Source organism: Onychomys torridus, unplaced genomic scaffold (genome assembly GCF_903995425.1).
Source record: "Onychomys torridus unplaced genomic scaffold, mOncTor1.1, whole genome shotgun sequence".
Classification (NCBI taxonomy): Eukaryota; Metazoa; Chordata; class Mammalia; order Rodentia; family Cricetidae; genus Onychomys; species Onychomys torridus.
The window spans coordinates 17,099-33,234 of record NW_023411535.1 but is presented as its reverse complement, the minus strand read 5'-3'; the positions used below and the strand labels follow the sequence as shown (position 1 = coordinate 33,234).

Genomic DNA, 16,136 nt, shown 5'->3' with positions numbered 1-16,136 from the left:
CCAGAGGGCATGAACCCCCATCCCCACCAGAAAGTTTCCCCCTCTCCAAGATCCTGTGGTGAACCCTACAACTGCCATGCCCTGCCCCCACATCCATCGGCCTGAGACCCCAGCCACTTCCTGAGACTTAGAAACCAGCCCCCAGATTCCATCCTGCCCCAGAACTCCCAGGTGGACCAGAGAAACTCCCATTTGGACAAGAGCAGCTCCCATCTGGACAAAATAAGGAGACCCCAGGGACTTCCCAAGACTCAGAGTCCAGCCCCCCAGCTCCTATCCGGCCAGCACTCTCATCTGGACCAGAGCTCCCATCTGGCCCAGAGCTTCCATCTGGACCAGAGAGAGGCTCCCTAAATCTATCAGCTCTCTCTGGACCAAGTACTCTGGTAAGACCAAGAACGAACCCAAGAGGAGATGGGCAGATGTCAAGGCAGAAGTACACACAACAAAGTAAAGAGCAATACAGCATCACCAGAACCTAGCCCTTCTCCAACAGCTAGACCTGAACATCACAAAATGGAAGAAGAAGAAGAAAACACCCTTATAAGTAACATGATGAAGAGGCTAGAGCCTTATATAGAAGAAATGAAAAATAAAGTGGAGGAACAGACAAACAAAAATGGGAAGAACGCTATAAAAAAAACTAGAGGAAAGGACAATTAAAGCAGAAGAAAACAATAAGTCCTTGAAAGAAAATCATGAAAAAGCAAGGGAAACAGTCCAACACCTGAAGAGGGAAATAGAAAAAATGAAGAAGATACTAGCAGAAGGAATGCTGGAAATAGAAAATCTGAGTAAACAAACAGGAACTTCAGAGGCAAGTATAACCAACAGAATGCAAGAGATGGAACAGAAGATCTCTGGTGTTGAAGATACCATAGAAGAAATAGATTCATCAGTCAAAGAAAACACTAAAACCAACAAAGTCATGACCCAAAATGTCCAAGAAATTTGGGACACCATGAAAAGACCAAACCTATGAATAATAGGGATAGAGGAAGGAGAAGAATACCAACTCAAAGTCACAGAAAATATATTTAACAAGATCATAGAAGAAAACTTTCCCAACTTAAAGAAGGAAATGCCTATGAAGATACAAGAAGCCTATAGAACACCAAACAGACTAGACCCCCCAAAAAAGTCCTCTCGTCACATAATAATTAAACAACTAAAGTACAGAATAAAGAAAGAATATTAAGGGCAGCAAAGGAAAAAGGCCAATTGAATTATAAGGGCAAACCCATCAGAATAACACCCGAATTCTCTATGGAGACTTTGAAAGCCAGAAGGACCTGGACAGATATAATGCAGACACTAAGAGACCATGGATGCCAGCCTAGACTAATATACCCAGCAAAACTTTCAATCATCATAGATGGAGTGAACAAGACCTTCCAAGACAAAACCAGATTTAAACAATACTTATCCACAAACCCAGACCTACAGAAAGCACTAGAAGGAAAATTCCAACCTAAGGAAGGCAGATACACCCATGAAAACACAGGCAATAGATAACACCACAGCAGTAAACCCCAAAGAAGAGAAGTACACACACGCTACCACCAAAAAATAAAAATAACAACAGGAATGAACAATCACTGGTCATAAATATCCCTTAATATCAATGGACTTAATTCACCTATAAAAAGACACAGACTAACAGAATGGATATGAAAACAGGACACAACTTTCTGCTGCATACAAGAAACACACCTCAAATTTAAAGACAGATGCCTCCTAAGAATAAAAGGCTGGGAAAAGACTTTCCAATCAAATGGTCTTAAGAAGCAAGCTGGTGTAGCCATCCTAATATCCAGCAAAATAGACTTCAAACTAAAATCAATCAAAAGGGATGGTGAAGGACATTACATACTCATCACAAGAAAGATCCACCAAGATGAAGTCTCAATTCTGAACATTTATGCCCCAAACACAAGGGCACCCACATATGTAAAAGGAACATTACTAAAGCATAAATCACATATAAAACCCCACGCATTAATAGTGGGAGACTTCAACACCCAACTTTCACCTCTGGACAGATCTGCCAAATTGAAACTTAACAGAGTCATGATGGACTTAACTGATGTTATGGCTCAAATGGACTTAATGGATATCTACAGAACATTCCACCCGAACAAAAAAGAATATACCTTCCTCTCAGCACCCCATGGAACCTTCTCTAAAATCAACCACATACTTGTCCACAAAACAAATCTCAACAGATACAAAACAATTGGAATAACCTCCTGTGTTTTATTGGACCACTAGGTGCTGTGGATATTGCTCTGTGTAAATAATGTTCTGATTGGCCAGTGGCCAGGCAAGGAAGTATAGGCGGGACAAGAGAGAAGAGAATTCTGGGAAGTAGAAGGCTGGGGAGAGACACCACCAGCCGCCACCATGAAAAGCAACATGTAAAGACACCGGTAAGCCACAAGCCATGTGGCAAAGTATAGACTAACAGAAATGGGTTAACTTAAGATAGAAGAAGTAGATAACAAGAAGCCTGCCACGGCCATACAGTTTCTAAACAATGTAAGTTTCTGTGTGCTTTCTTGGTTGGGTCTGAGCAACTGTGGGACTGGCGGGTAAGAGAGATTTGTCCTGACTGGGCCAGGCAGGAAAACTCTAACTACAACCAGGGTTTAAAGTTAGATTTTAACAACAGAAAAAACTACAGAAATCCTACAATGTCATGGAAACTGAATAATGCTCAACGGAATCACCAATGGGTTAAGGAAGAAATGAAGAAAAAAATTAAAGACTTCCTAGAGATCAATGAAAATGAATACACCACATACCCAAACTTATGAAACACTATGAAAGCAGTGCTAATAGGGAAATTCATAGCACTGAATGCCCACATAAAGAAGCTGGAGAAATCTCATGCTAGTGACTTGACAGCACACCTGAAAGCCCTTGAACAGGAAGAAGCAAAGTCTCCAAGGAGGAACAGATGCCAGGAAATTATCAAATTGAGAGCTGAAATCAATAAAACAGAAATAAAGGGAACAATACAAAGGATTAGTGAAACAAAGAATTCGTTCTTTGAGAAGATCAACAAGATAGACAAGCCCTTATCCAAACTAACCAAAAGACACAGAGAGAGCATCCAAATTAACAAAATCAGAAATGAAAAGGGGGACATAACAACAGACAATGAAGAAATACAGAGAATCATCAGGTCATACTTCAAAAACCTCTACTCCACAAAACTGGAAAAATCTAAAAGAAGTGGATACTTTTCTGGATAGGTACCACATACCTAAGTTAATTCAAGACCAGATAAACGATTTAAATAGTCCAATAACCCCTAAGGAAATAGAATCAGTCATTAAAAGTCTCCCAACCAAAAAAGCCCTGGACCTGATGGTTTCACTGCAGAATTCTACCAGATCTTCAAAGAAGACTTAATACCAATACTCTTTAAATAGTTCCACACAATAGAAGCAGAAGGTATATTACCAAACTACTTCTATGAGTCTCCAATTACCTGATTCCTAAGCCAAACAAAGATGCAACAAAGAAAGAGAACTACAGACCGATCTCCCTCATGAACACTGATGCAAAAATACTCAATAAAATTCTGGGGAACAGACTCCAAGAACACATCAAAACAATTATCCACCATGATCAAGTAGGCTTCATCCCAGGGATACAAGGGTGGTTCAACATACGAAAATCCATCAATGTAATACACCATATAAACAAACTCAAAGGAAAAAAATGACATGATGGAGAAAGAGGAGGGACTGTAAGAGGGTGAATTGTTGAATCCAAGATTGCAAAAAGCACAGGGACAAATAGCCAATCGAATGGAAGCACATGAATTATGAACCAACCGCTGTGGAGCCCACAGCTGGATCAGGCCCTATGGATAAGTGAGACAATTGAATAGCTTGAACTGTTTGGGAGGCATCCAGGCTGTGGGACCAGGACCTGTCCTTAGTGCATGAGCTGGCTGTTTGGAACCTTAGAATTACACAGGGACACATGCTCAGCCTGGAAGGAGGGGACTGGACCTACCTGTACTGAATCCACCAGGTTTAAATGAATCCCCAGGGGAGCCTTGGTCCTGGAGGACATGGGAATGGAGGGGAGGAGGTGGGGGAAGGTGAGTATGGGGGCGGAAGGGGGAGGACAGGGGAACGCATGGCTGATGTGTAAAATTAAAACACATAATAATATAATAATAATAACAATACTACTATTAATAATAATAAAAGAAAAAATCTATGAAAACACAACAACAAAAAAAAAAGAAAGAAAGAAAAGTACTCCACCTGTAAGTTCTGAGCTTCCATGAGCATGCTCCTGCAGAGTGGGTGCACTTTTCTCAATGGGGAACTGACTCCTGCCTGGGTCTCAAGTACAGGATCTTTTCATATAGTTTCTCACACCAGGAATGGAACAAGTGTAGCTTTAATTTCAGGTAGGTGGTTCTTTTGGGCCATGGCACAGCCAGAGTGATTCAGATTCCCAAGAGCAGAAGGCAACGTTTTAAGCAGAAGAGGTGTCTATAAAACATAGAAAGCTAATGGTCAATACAGTAAAACAATACTAACAGTAAAGTGTAGAAAGTCTTGCAGACAACACACACACACACACACACACAGAGAGAGAGAGAGACAGAGACAGAGACAGAGACAGAGACACAGAGAGAAACACAGAGAGACAGAGAGATAGAGAGAGAAGTGAAAAAAAAGAGAAGAGAAGAGAAGAGAAGAAAGAGAAGAGAAGAGAAGAGAAGAGAAGAGAAGAGAAGAGACAATTTGAAAATGGATTTAGGAAAATAGAAAGTCTTTCTTAGCCAGCTGGCTTACACATGAGGTATTTGGGATTCTAGTGCGGCAACTAGCCTTTCTCAGTCTGGACTTTTAAGCAAAATTCCCAACTCTGGGTTGAAAATTTCAGTCAATAAGACGTTAGCCCAAAATGGCACTACAGAAGCCAAAAATGTTACTATAATTCAAGCAAGGTTTGAACATTTAGAAATATTCCTATAACTATGGACTTTGGTGGATTAAGCCTTTGTTTTAGGTGTGACAGGGGTTTCTTTTTTTTTTTTAATACAAGTGCTGGGTTCTGCACCTTGAATGGTACTTCCTTCATGAAGACAGTTGTGCTTACCCATGGGGACCTGCTAATGTCTGGGCCATGTTACATAGGCGGGTCAGTGCACGATGAGCTTATGGTACCTCAGAGGCCAAAAGAAGCTGTAGGAGCCCCTGGATAACCTGATAACTGCAGTTACTGACTGTTGTCAGCTGACCTCTTAATGAACTGAATTGGATGACAGGCTTCTGGAAAGGTGTTCAGCACCTTTGAATGATGAACCGTTTCTCCATACCATCACAGTTACTTTCTTAAAGAGGATGCAACAGCTCTGAAAGTCTAGTTCCTTTCTAAATCATTGGCATCTGGAATATTTTAGCAGGAATTCAGAGGTAATCATGATTTCCTTCCTATTTCTTTCTTTCATTTTTAATTGTTTTCCACTCTGCATGTCTGGCTCTCCTAGAAGTTGCTCTCTGGACCAAGTCAGACCTCAGACTAGCAGAGTTGAGTCAGCCTCTCCCTTCAGACTACTCTGATCAATGCCTTAGACTTTCACATAATGCCTGGTTCATTAATTTCTCTTGAATCACAGTAACCATACTGTTAATCTGAAACAAATGACATTGGAAGGTTACCTTTAATATTAATTTAATGAAAAGCAAGACTATTTATTCCTCTCAATATTAATTGTGTCAAAATATTTGAGTCAAATTAAATTAGCTTCATTATCTGCCATGGTAGGTTTCTCCCTAATGCTTGGACTGAGAGAACAGCCAGGAACATAGGAGAAGTGGAGTTTTTATGACTCCAAAATCACAAGGCTAAGGGTTTTCTGAGAGTTGGTGAGAGTGTTGCAGATGAATTTTGGTGATGGAGGGAAATGGCTGAATTTTTTCACCAGGGGCCAATGACAAAGAGAAAACAGCGAGAAATGATTGGTGAGCAAAGCAAAGATTACCTGTCAGTTTAGTTAGTGTTGCTCAACAGTAAAAAGAGTCAAGGAACCTTGTTGGGGCAAAGAACCTTGCTGCAGTAGGGCCATGGACTCCCCCAAAGCCCCTGAGCTAAACAAGCACAGTATGTACACAGAGGACTTAGTACAGACCCATGCAGGCTTTCTGATTGCCTCTTCAGTGTCTGTGAGCCCCTATGAACCCTGTTTAGTTGACCCTGTGATTTCTGTACCCCTTGTGTCTTTGATGCCTCCTACAACTCTGCCTTCCCCTCTTCCTTGAGGTTCACTGAGTTGTGCTCAATGTTTGGCTATGAATCTCAGGAACTGCTCCCAACAGCTTTGGAGAAATCCCAACTGATGTCCATTGGACTAGGCACCAATCTCTGAGTGTAACAGAATTCATTATTTAGTGTCTCATTGATTTGTGTGTGTGTGTGTGTGTGAAGACACTGCACCAACTCACAGCTGAGCACAGCTAGATGGACTAAAATGGCCATCTTCAACATGAAACACCACTGGAATCCATAAGCTGATTTTACACTTTTTATTCATTTGATATTTTATTTGGGTATTTTATATATTTGATATGGATGTGCCCATGGAGAAAAGAGGAGGACTGAACAAAAGGTCCCCTGCAACAATTGCTTTTGGCAACTAAGTCATCTGTCCTGTCCTAAAACAGAGTTGGAAAAAAACTCTCTTCATTCTCTTTGCTTCTCTTGTAATCAAACATTAATGTTCATTTTCTCCTTTCTGAGTCCTTGACCTTATCTTCTGCTCAGTCCAATCCAGATAGGTTTCTCCAAAGAAGCCCTGTAGTAACATGCTTTTTGTCAGCAGTTAAAATGAATTTCAGATTCTAATTCCTTAAACAAAAATCAAACCAGTATAACAACAGGGTAGAGGCTGTGTAGGTATCAGTGGTAACACCATGACTGCTGCTCCTGGGAGACAAGTGTAGGACAAGGTTTGCCAAGTCCTAGGATCGCTTCAAGCATTTAATAGGGTGCTCCAGGAAAGGACAGCAAGCTGACATGGAACCATAAGCTTAAACCACTAAGTGGGGATATGAGCCCACCATTGTCTTCCAGTCTGAGGTTTCAGAGACCTCAGAAGCATGGGCTGTAATGAAATCCAGAGTCTGGGTTTTCAGCTGCCCTGAGCTGTGGAGGTCAGCCAGGAAGAGAGTGTGGGCAGCATTCTTCACAGAGAGGTTCCTGCAGAGGGTATCCTCACACATGATCTTCAAACGCTCCAGACCATACTTGTCAGCAGCTGCCAGCACAGCAGCTGCCATGCTGTCCAGGTCTGGTGCTGTTCCCGTGTAAATGAAGTCCAGCGTTACCTTGAAGACTTGTGTCTCTAGGTCAGGAATCTCAACACGATTCTTTCTGCTCTCCTCCATGTCATGTTGAAACATGGCTCTGAAAACCAGAGAGCGAGCTGCTAAGATGGCCTTGTGAGCCCGGAATTCCTGGCCAGCTACCACTAGGCAGCAGTCCGTGAATCGGGAATTTTCCCACAGCTCTCCTAAGTCATCTGCCAATGTGCATCTGGGAACCAGAATTCCCGGCTTCTTGTTCTGGTCAGAGAGGCTCAAAGAGCCCTGGACCACACTCACCTTGCAGACGAGGGTGAGCTGGTCCTCTGGGAGAAGCCAAAATGGGTGGGACAAGAGAAAATCTCGAAGAATGAATTGTTTGTAACCCCAGTCCTGACCTGGCACGAACATAAAGGCTCTTGGGCTCTTCTTGACTTTCGTTTTCTCTCCTTCGGCACTTATGATCCAGAACTGGAACTTTGCCCAAATATGACTCTTTAGACAGCTGAGCAACACTAGGTAAACTGACAGGTGATCTGCACTTTCTTCATCCACTCTGTTCGGGTTTACTCTCAAACACCATTTGTCATGGGCTCCTATTGAGAAAGTTGGGCTTCTAATGCTTTGCAGCATTTCCTCAGTGATATCAGGGAAGTTGCTGATGGTCCACCTATAAGAGAAATCCTGAACACTGATTTCTGTGTGGTCCCATCTCTGGGCTATCTCAGCTCTTGCCATTTCTCCTGCAGGTAGTGCTTTGAAGGTTTCACTGGATCCAAAATGAAGAACTGGCAACTGTTTCCTCTTCACCCTGTGAGACACAGTAACAGACAGGATTTGATTTTCAGTGTTTGTTTCTCATCTGTGCCCTCTTCTACAAGGCTGGAAACTTGGGTCTCTGATATTTTCTATCCAGATTTCAATGCTAATTTCAGAGAACACAGTCTGGGCTACTAGATCCACATTCACCACTCCCTTATTTTTGAGATTGAATCTTAGGTCAACAGGTAACTTGCTTTGACAATTATACACACCTTTTGAATAGTTTTGATCATTCATTCTATTAATTCATATCCAAAATGTTGCACTTGGGTTCTCTAGAGGAACAGAATATATACAAGGAATCTCTCTATATATCATCAAAGGGGATTTATCATAGTGACTTTGGGCTGCAGTCCTGCTCATCCCACATTACCTCTGAAGGGAAAGACCAAGATTCCAGTACTTACTCAGTCTAGCACATTGGATGTGTCCCGCTGGTCTTCAGTATTTGCTGGTGTTCCAAATATTCTCTATTGCCAGAGAAGAAATGGACTTGCAAGGTGAGGGCAAGCAGGCAAATAGCAAGAGGTTCCTGCTTCCAAGTCCTTTCATAGGCAGAGGGTGTGGCCCAATTTAGGGTGTGTCTTCCAATCTCAAGATCTGGATTAAAGGTGTCTGTGTGTTCAGGCCCAGAGCCCTGGATTAGATGTTTGTTTCTTTTTACTTCCAAATCCGTCCTTGAAATAGATCTACCTACAGCAAATGAAGCAAAACACTTCTCACTGTTGTGACCTCTAGTTTAAAGTTTTAGTTAATTCTACCTCTTGCTATGTTGGGAACCAACAAAACCCACCACAAGTGTATTTTGCTTATTGCAGTTCATCTTAAATAAAATAGGGATGGTGTCCATTCCTACATAGCTGCTATTTCCTCTTCTCAGGGTTTTACACTAAATCCTCCCACTAACATGACGGGGAAAGAGGTGCTTCCTTACCCTGTCAGGGGTCTCAATGTTCACAACTTGGAGATCTGCATGGAAGAATTCGTGTATGGTGGTCAAGAAGCAGAGCCAGGCAGCAACTCTGAAAGTGGCAGTCTTCTTTCCTCCAGACTCACATTCCCTGGGATGGCTCCACACACTTTCATTAATTGTCTTGCCTCCTCCCTTTCAGATAATTTCCTAGTTCCATCCATTTGCTTTCAAATTTCATATTATCATTTTTTTTTACTGCTGACTAATAGTCCATTTTGTATATGTGCCAAGTTTTCTTTATCCACTCTTCAATTGAGGGGTATCTAGGTTGTTTCCAGGTTCTGGCTATTACAAATAATGCTGTTATGAACATAGATGAGCATATGTCTGTGTGGTAAGATTGAGCATTCTTTGGGTATATGCCCAAGAGTGGTATAACTGGGTCTTGAGGAAGACTTAGTCCCAATTTTCCGAGAAACTGCTATAGTGATTTCCAGAGTGGCTGTACAAGTTTACCTTCACACCAACAGAGGAGAAGCGTTCCCTTTCCTCCACATCTTCTCCAACATAAGCTTTCTTCAGTGTTTTTGATTTTAGCCATTCTGACAAGTTTCCTTCATCCTACTAAAGCTTCTCAGTTTCAAGAGATCCCACCTATTAATTGTTGCTCTCAGTGACTGTGCTACTGGTATTATATTTAGGAAGTGATCTCTTGTGCCATGAGATCAAGACCCTACAAAGGAGAAGTGGATGAGATCTACATGAACAGACTGGGTGTGGAGGGTGTCAGGGGGCAAAGACTGGGGGATGAGAACATAGCGAAATGGGAGGGTCAACCAGGAACATGAACAAAGTTGGAGGGCAGGGCTGAAGATTCCATGGTAGGTGAGGACATTATGGGCATAGGAAGAGGCAGCGTGGTAGGGAGGCTCTCAGGATTCCACAAGGATGACCCCACCTTGGTCTGTTGGCAGTAGCCTGGAGGGTGCCTAGATTGGTCAACTCTGGTGAGCAGTCTAGCAAATAACTTAGCTGTCATCATAGAGACTTTGTCCAGTGACTGATGGAGGCAGATGCAGAGATCCACCGCCAGGCATCAGGCTGAGCTCTAGGAATCCAACTGATGAGAGAGAGGAGCAATACTTCAGGCAAGGGACGTTGAGATCATGATGGGAGGATGTGCAGAGATGACAGGCCACACTAGTGGAAGCCCATGAACAGTGGACTGGTGGCTGTGTAGCCCCATGGGCCTAGACTAGGCCCTCTTTATATGGAAGATGGTTGTTTGGTTCCAACTGTTTGTGGGGCACCCAGGCAGGGGGATCAGTTTCTGTCACTGGTCTGTAGGCAGGCTTCTGGGAATCTGGTGCCTATGGTGTGATGCCTTGCACAGCCTTCGTACAGTGGGTAGGAGCTTGGACCTGCCTAGGTTCAGTGTGCTGGGCTCTGCTGACTCTCCTTGGGAGACCACAATTTGGGGGATGTGGGGATGCAGGGGAGAGAGGAGGGAGGATCTGTGGTTGGTACATGGAGTTAGTAGGAAATTTCTTAATAATAAAAAAAAAAAAGAAGAGAAAAATTAGAAGCAGTTTTGAATGCATTGGGACAGGAGTTCACCTCCTAAATATGACACTATTAGCACAGACACTGAGAGCAACAATAAATGGGACCTGTTGAAACTGGGAAGCTTTTGTAGAGCAAAGGACACGGGCAATAAGACCAAATGACAGCCTACAGAATGGGACATGATCTTCTATTTAGAATTCACTGTAGCCCATGTTTTAAATGTATTGTTCAGTATTTTGATATCTCGCTTTTTGAGTTCTTTATATATTTTCTTAAATCCATGTTCAAGCAGTCTCCTCTCCCCCCCCTCTCTCTCTCTCTCTCTCTCTCTCTCTCTCTCTTTCTCTCGGTTTATCTCTGTTTATCTCTGTCTCTGTGTGTGTTTGTCTCCAAATCTTTCTAAGTGTTACTGTCAGTTTTGTTTTGCAGTATTGACCATTGGCTTTCTCTGGTGTGTGGACACCTCTGCTGCTTAAGATTTGTGCCTTCTCCTGTTGGGGACTGAATCATTTTGGTTGTGCCAGGTCCCCCAGAGAACCACCTACCTGAAATAAAAGTTCCTCCAGTTCCATTCTTAGAATGAAACTTTATGAAAAGATCCTGTACTGAGCCTCTAGCAGGAGTCTGTTCCCTCATCAGAGAATGTTCCAACTCTGCAGCACTTGCTTCCTGATCCTAAACACATAAAAGAGTCACTGAGGCTACTAGTGAGCTATGTGCCAAAGATTCCTAAATGAGGAACCAAATTTTCAGAGATCCAAACCAGTTGATTGATTTATCCTGGATTGAAGGAAGAACAAGATCACAGCCAGATTTCAGGAGAGGTAGGCTGGGAATTGCTGAGTGGATTGAATCACTGAAGATATTGTCAAGTACTATAAGTTTAGTGAGTCCCTACAGACATGATGAACTGGAGGGAGATAGTTGTGGGGAACATTTTACTCATTACAAACAAAAGGGAACAGTCTCAAAAGCCCATTGTTGGTAACTGTTGAATACATTCTGCACCGTTTGGAAACCTGAATACTGTCCCACTTAAGGCCCAGCAGAGTAAGCATAGAAGTTCAAAGTTTAAAGAGGATAGAACTCAACAATGAAGGATGAAAATTATGAGATATTGAGAAGCTGAATCTTGGCACTCAACAAGATGAAACTGAGAAGCACTTAGGATCTTCTCATAACACACCCTTAACAGGATCTGGAACAGTGTTTCTAAGGAGGATTATTGAAAGTGGGGGCATGGGGAGGGGTAAGAGGACGAATTAAAGTAAGTGGAGACATCCCAGAGACTGTGAGTCTGGATGGGAAAAAGACTGCCACTTTCACATGTTCCCCCGTCCCTGATTCTTGATCACCATGTATGACTTCTTCCATCCTGTTCTCCAAGTTGTGAACACTGAGATGCCTGACTAGGAAAGGAAGATACCTCTTTCTGGATCATGTTAGTGGAAGGATTAGTGTAAAACCCTGAGAAGAGGAAACAATAGCTGTGTAGGAATGGACACCATCCCTATTTTATTTAAGATGAACCAAAATAGCAAAATACACTTATGGTGGTTATTCTTGGTTCCAAATTTAATGAGACATAAAATGAACTAAAACCCTAAAATGGAGGGCACAAAAGTGAGAAGTGTTTTACTTCAATTGAAGTGGGTAGATACACTTCAAGTACAGACTTTGAATGTAGAAAGATATAAACATTTAATCCAGATCTCTGGGCCTGAAGACACACACCTTTAATCCAGACCTTGAGGTTGGAACACACACCCTAAATTGGGCCACATCCTCTGCTGGAAGCCTATTAAAGGACATGGAAGCAGGAAGCTCTTGCCTGCTTGCCCTCACCTTGCAGCAAGTCCATCCCATCCCTTGTGGTAGAGAATATTTGGGAACCAGAACATACTGGACAGCAGTGGACACATCCAACATTCTGGACTGAGTAAGTACTAGAATCTTGGTCTTTCCCTTCACAGCTAGCCAATGTGAGATTAGCAGGACTTCAGCCCTGAGTCATTCTTATAAATCCCCTTCCTTCATACACAGAGAGATTCCTTGTATATGTTGTTACTCTAGAGAACCATAGTACAACATTTTTTGATATGAGTGTATAGAATATTCCAAAATTTTCAACAGCTGTGTATAATTTTCAAAACCAGTTACCTATTGACCTATGATTCTATCTAGACCAAAAATTGAGTGATGTAAGAGTCCTTAGTAGCCTAGACTGTCTTCTGTGAAACTAGTATTGAAATCTGTATGGAAAATATCAGAGATCCAACTTTCCAGCACCATTAAAGAGATAATAGAGGTAAAACAAAAAGTTAAAATCTAAATCCTATCTATTATTGTACATCACATGGGGGAAGAGAAAACAATTGCTTTTTCTTCATTTTGGATTAGGTTTAACCTGCAAACTATCTGGAGGAGAAATGGCAGGAGATAGAACACTAGAGAAATGGGTCCACACTCAAATCAGCCTTCAGAATTTCTCCTACAGGTGGACCCTCAGCAACTTCCATAATTTTGTGGAGGAAAGGCAAGAAATCATTAGAAGTCCAACTTTCTCAACAGGAGCCAATGACAAATGGTGTTTGACAGTATACCCAAATGGAGTTGATGAAGTAAGTGCAGATTATCTGTCAGTTAATCTAGTTTTGCTCAGCTGTCTAAAGAGTCATGTTTGGGCAAAGTTCCAGTTCTGGATCATAAGCGACTAAGGAGAGAAAAAACAAACTATGAAGAGCCCAAGAGCCATTAGGTTTGTGCCAGGCCATAGCTGTGGATTCAAAAAGTACATACTTCGAGATTTCCTCTTTTCCAATGTGGCTGCACTTCTCACAGATGACAAATTCAGCCTCCTCTGCAATGTGAGCATCATGCATGAATCATTCAGAATCTCTGACCAGAACAGGAAGCCAGGGATTCAAGTTCTGAGATGCACATTGGCAGATGTCCTAGGAGAGCTGTGGGAGAATTCCTTATTCACAGACTGCTGCCTGGTGGAAGCTGGCCAAGAATTTCAGGCTCACAAGGCCATCTTAGCAGCTTGCTCTCCAGTTTTCAGAGCCATGTTTCAACATGACATGGAGGAGAGCAGGAATAATCGCGAAGAGATCCCTGACCTGGAGGCACAAGTCTTCAAGGTAATATTTGACTTCATTTACATGGGAACAGCACCAGACCTGGACAGCATGGCACCTGCTGTGCTGGCAGCTGCTGACATGTATGGCCTGGAGCATTTGAAGGTCATGTGTGAGGATGCCCTGTTCAGGGACCTCTCTGTGGAGAATGTTGCCCACACTCTCTTCCTGGCTGACCTCCACAGCTCAGGGCATCTGAAAACCCAGACACTGGATTTCATTACAGCAAATGCTTCTGAGGTGTCTGAGACATCAGATTGGAAGACAGTGGTGGGCTCATATCCCCACTTAGTGGTTGAAGCTAATGGTTCCATGCCTGCTCACTGTCCTTTCCTTGAGCACCCTATTAAACGTGTGAAGCAATCCCAGCACCTGGCAAACCTTGTCTTACCCTTGTCTTCCAGAAGCAGCAGTCATGCTGTTACCAATGATACCTGAGTCAACTAGGGTTTGTGTGGAGAATTTCCAGTGAAAGTAGGGAGAAGCAGATGGTGGTTGAGGCTTAATACAGATTAAAGGATTCGAAAGGCAGGTTGAGGGAGGGGAGACATGGACTCTGGTAAAATCTACACAGCCTCTACACTATTGTTTACTCGTTTGATTTTTGTCTAAGGAGTTGGAATCTGAAATTCCTTTCAACTGTTGGCACCAACCATGTTACAACAGGGCTTTTTTGGAGAAACCTATCTGGATTGGACTGAGCAGAAGATACCTTCAAGTACTCAGAGAGGAGAAAATAAACAAGAATGTTTGATTACAAGAGAAGCAAAGAGAATGAAGAAAGTTTTTCTCCAAACTCTGTGTTTGGGACAGGACAGATGACTCAATTGGCAAAAGCAATTTTTGCTCTTGCAGGGGAACTTTTGTTCACTCTTCCTCTTTTTTTTCCATGGGTTCATCCATCTCAAATATATAAAATACCCAAATAAAATATCAAATGAATAAAAAGTGTAAAATCAGCTTATGGATTTCAGTGGTGTTTCATGTGGACGAAGGCCATTTTAATCCATCCAGCTGTGCTCAGCTCTGGTAGTTGGTGCAGTGTTTTCACACACACACACACACACACACACACACACACACACACACACACAAATCAATGAGATAATAACTAATGAATTCTGTTACACTCAGAGATTGGTGCCTAGTCCAATGGACATCAGTTGGGATTTCTCCAACAGCTGTTGGGAGTAGTTCCTGAGATTCATAGCCAAACATTGAGCACAACTCGGTGAACCTCTAGGAAGAGGGGAACGCAGGGTTGTAGGAGGCATCAAAGACACAAGGGGTACAGAAATCACAGGGTCAACTAAACAGGGTCCATGGGGTTCACAGACACTGAAGAGGCAATCAGAAAGCCTGCATGGGTCTGTACTAAGTCCTCTGTGTACATGCTGTGCTTGTTTAGCTCTGGGGTAGTGAGACTATGGGGAGTCTCTGAACTGTTTGTTGGATATTGGACACTTTTCTTCCTTCTGAGTTGGCTCCTCAGCCTTGATTTGAGTGTTTGTGCTTGCTATTATTACATTTTGTTTTCTTGTGTTCATTTGATATTCCCAGGAGACCTTTGCTTTTCTGAAGGAAAACAGAGGAATAATAAATATATATATGTGTGTGTGTGTGTGTGTGTGTGTGTGTGTGTGTGTGTGTGTGTGTGGAGTATGGGGAAGACAGATTGTGATCATATGAGACTCCATAACAGACCATGATAAATGATGACCACATGAGAACAGGAATGGACAGAGTGCTGGAGAGCTCCCCAGAAATCCACAATGATATATCCTCTGTTGACTGCTGTCAATGGTTGAGAGAAAGCCTGATCTGACCTAGACTGGTGATCAGATGGCCAAACAGCCTAATGGTCGTGCTGGAACTCTCTTCAAATAACTAATGGAAGTGGATGCAGAGATTCTCAGCCAGTCCCCAGGTGGAGCTCCAGGAGTCCAATTGTCGAGAAACAGGAGGGACTGTAAGAGTGTGAATTGTTGAGACCAAGATTGGAGAGGCACAGGAAGAAATAGCCAAAGGAATGAAAGCACATGAATTATGAACCAAAGGCTGTGGAGCCCCCAGCTGGATCAGGCCCTCTGGACAAGTGAGACAATTGAAGACCTTCAACGGTTTGGGAAGCATCCAGGCTGTGGGACCAGGACCTGACCTTAGTGCATGAGCTGTCTGTTTGGAACCTTGGGCTTACACAGGGACACTTTGCTCAGCCGGGAAAGAGGGTACTGGACCTGCCTGTACTGAATCCCTCAGGTTTACATGAATACCCAGGGGAATCTTGGCCCTGGAAGAGATGTCAATGGAGTGGAGGGGCTGGGGAGAAGATGGGGGTGGGGGGAGGGGGGAGGATAG

At 42.8% G+C, this 16,136-nt stretch overlaps 2 protein-coding genes across 2 annotated transcripts; one reads left to right on the top strand and one right to left on the bottom strand.

The window, feature by feature from the left end:
• Window positions 1-7,064: 7,064 nt before the first annotated feature.
• LOC118575201 (speckle-type POZ protein-like) lies at window positions 7,065-7,970 on the bottom strand. Its single transcript, XM_036175850.1, has one exon. It carries the CDS (start codon window positions 7,968-7,970, stop codon window positions 7,065-7,067), a length of 906 nt encoding a protein of 301 aa, XP_036031743.1.
• Window positions 7,971-13,067: 5,097 nt separating this feature from the next.
• Window positions 13,068-14,216, top strand: LOC118575199 (speckle-type POZ protein-like). The gene is given in 1 exon segment (XM_036175848.1): window positions 13,068-14,216. A coding segment is annotated over 1 exon segment (1,149 nt).
• The last annotated feature ends 1,920 nt before the right edge of the window (window positions 14,217-16,136 follow it).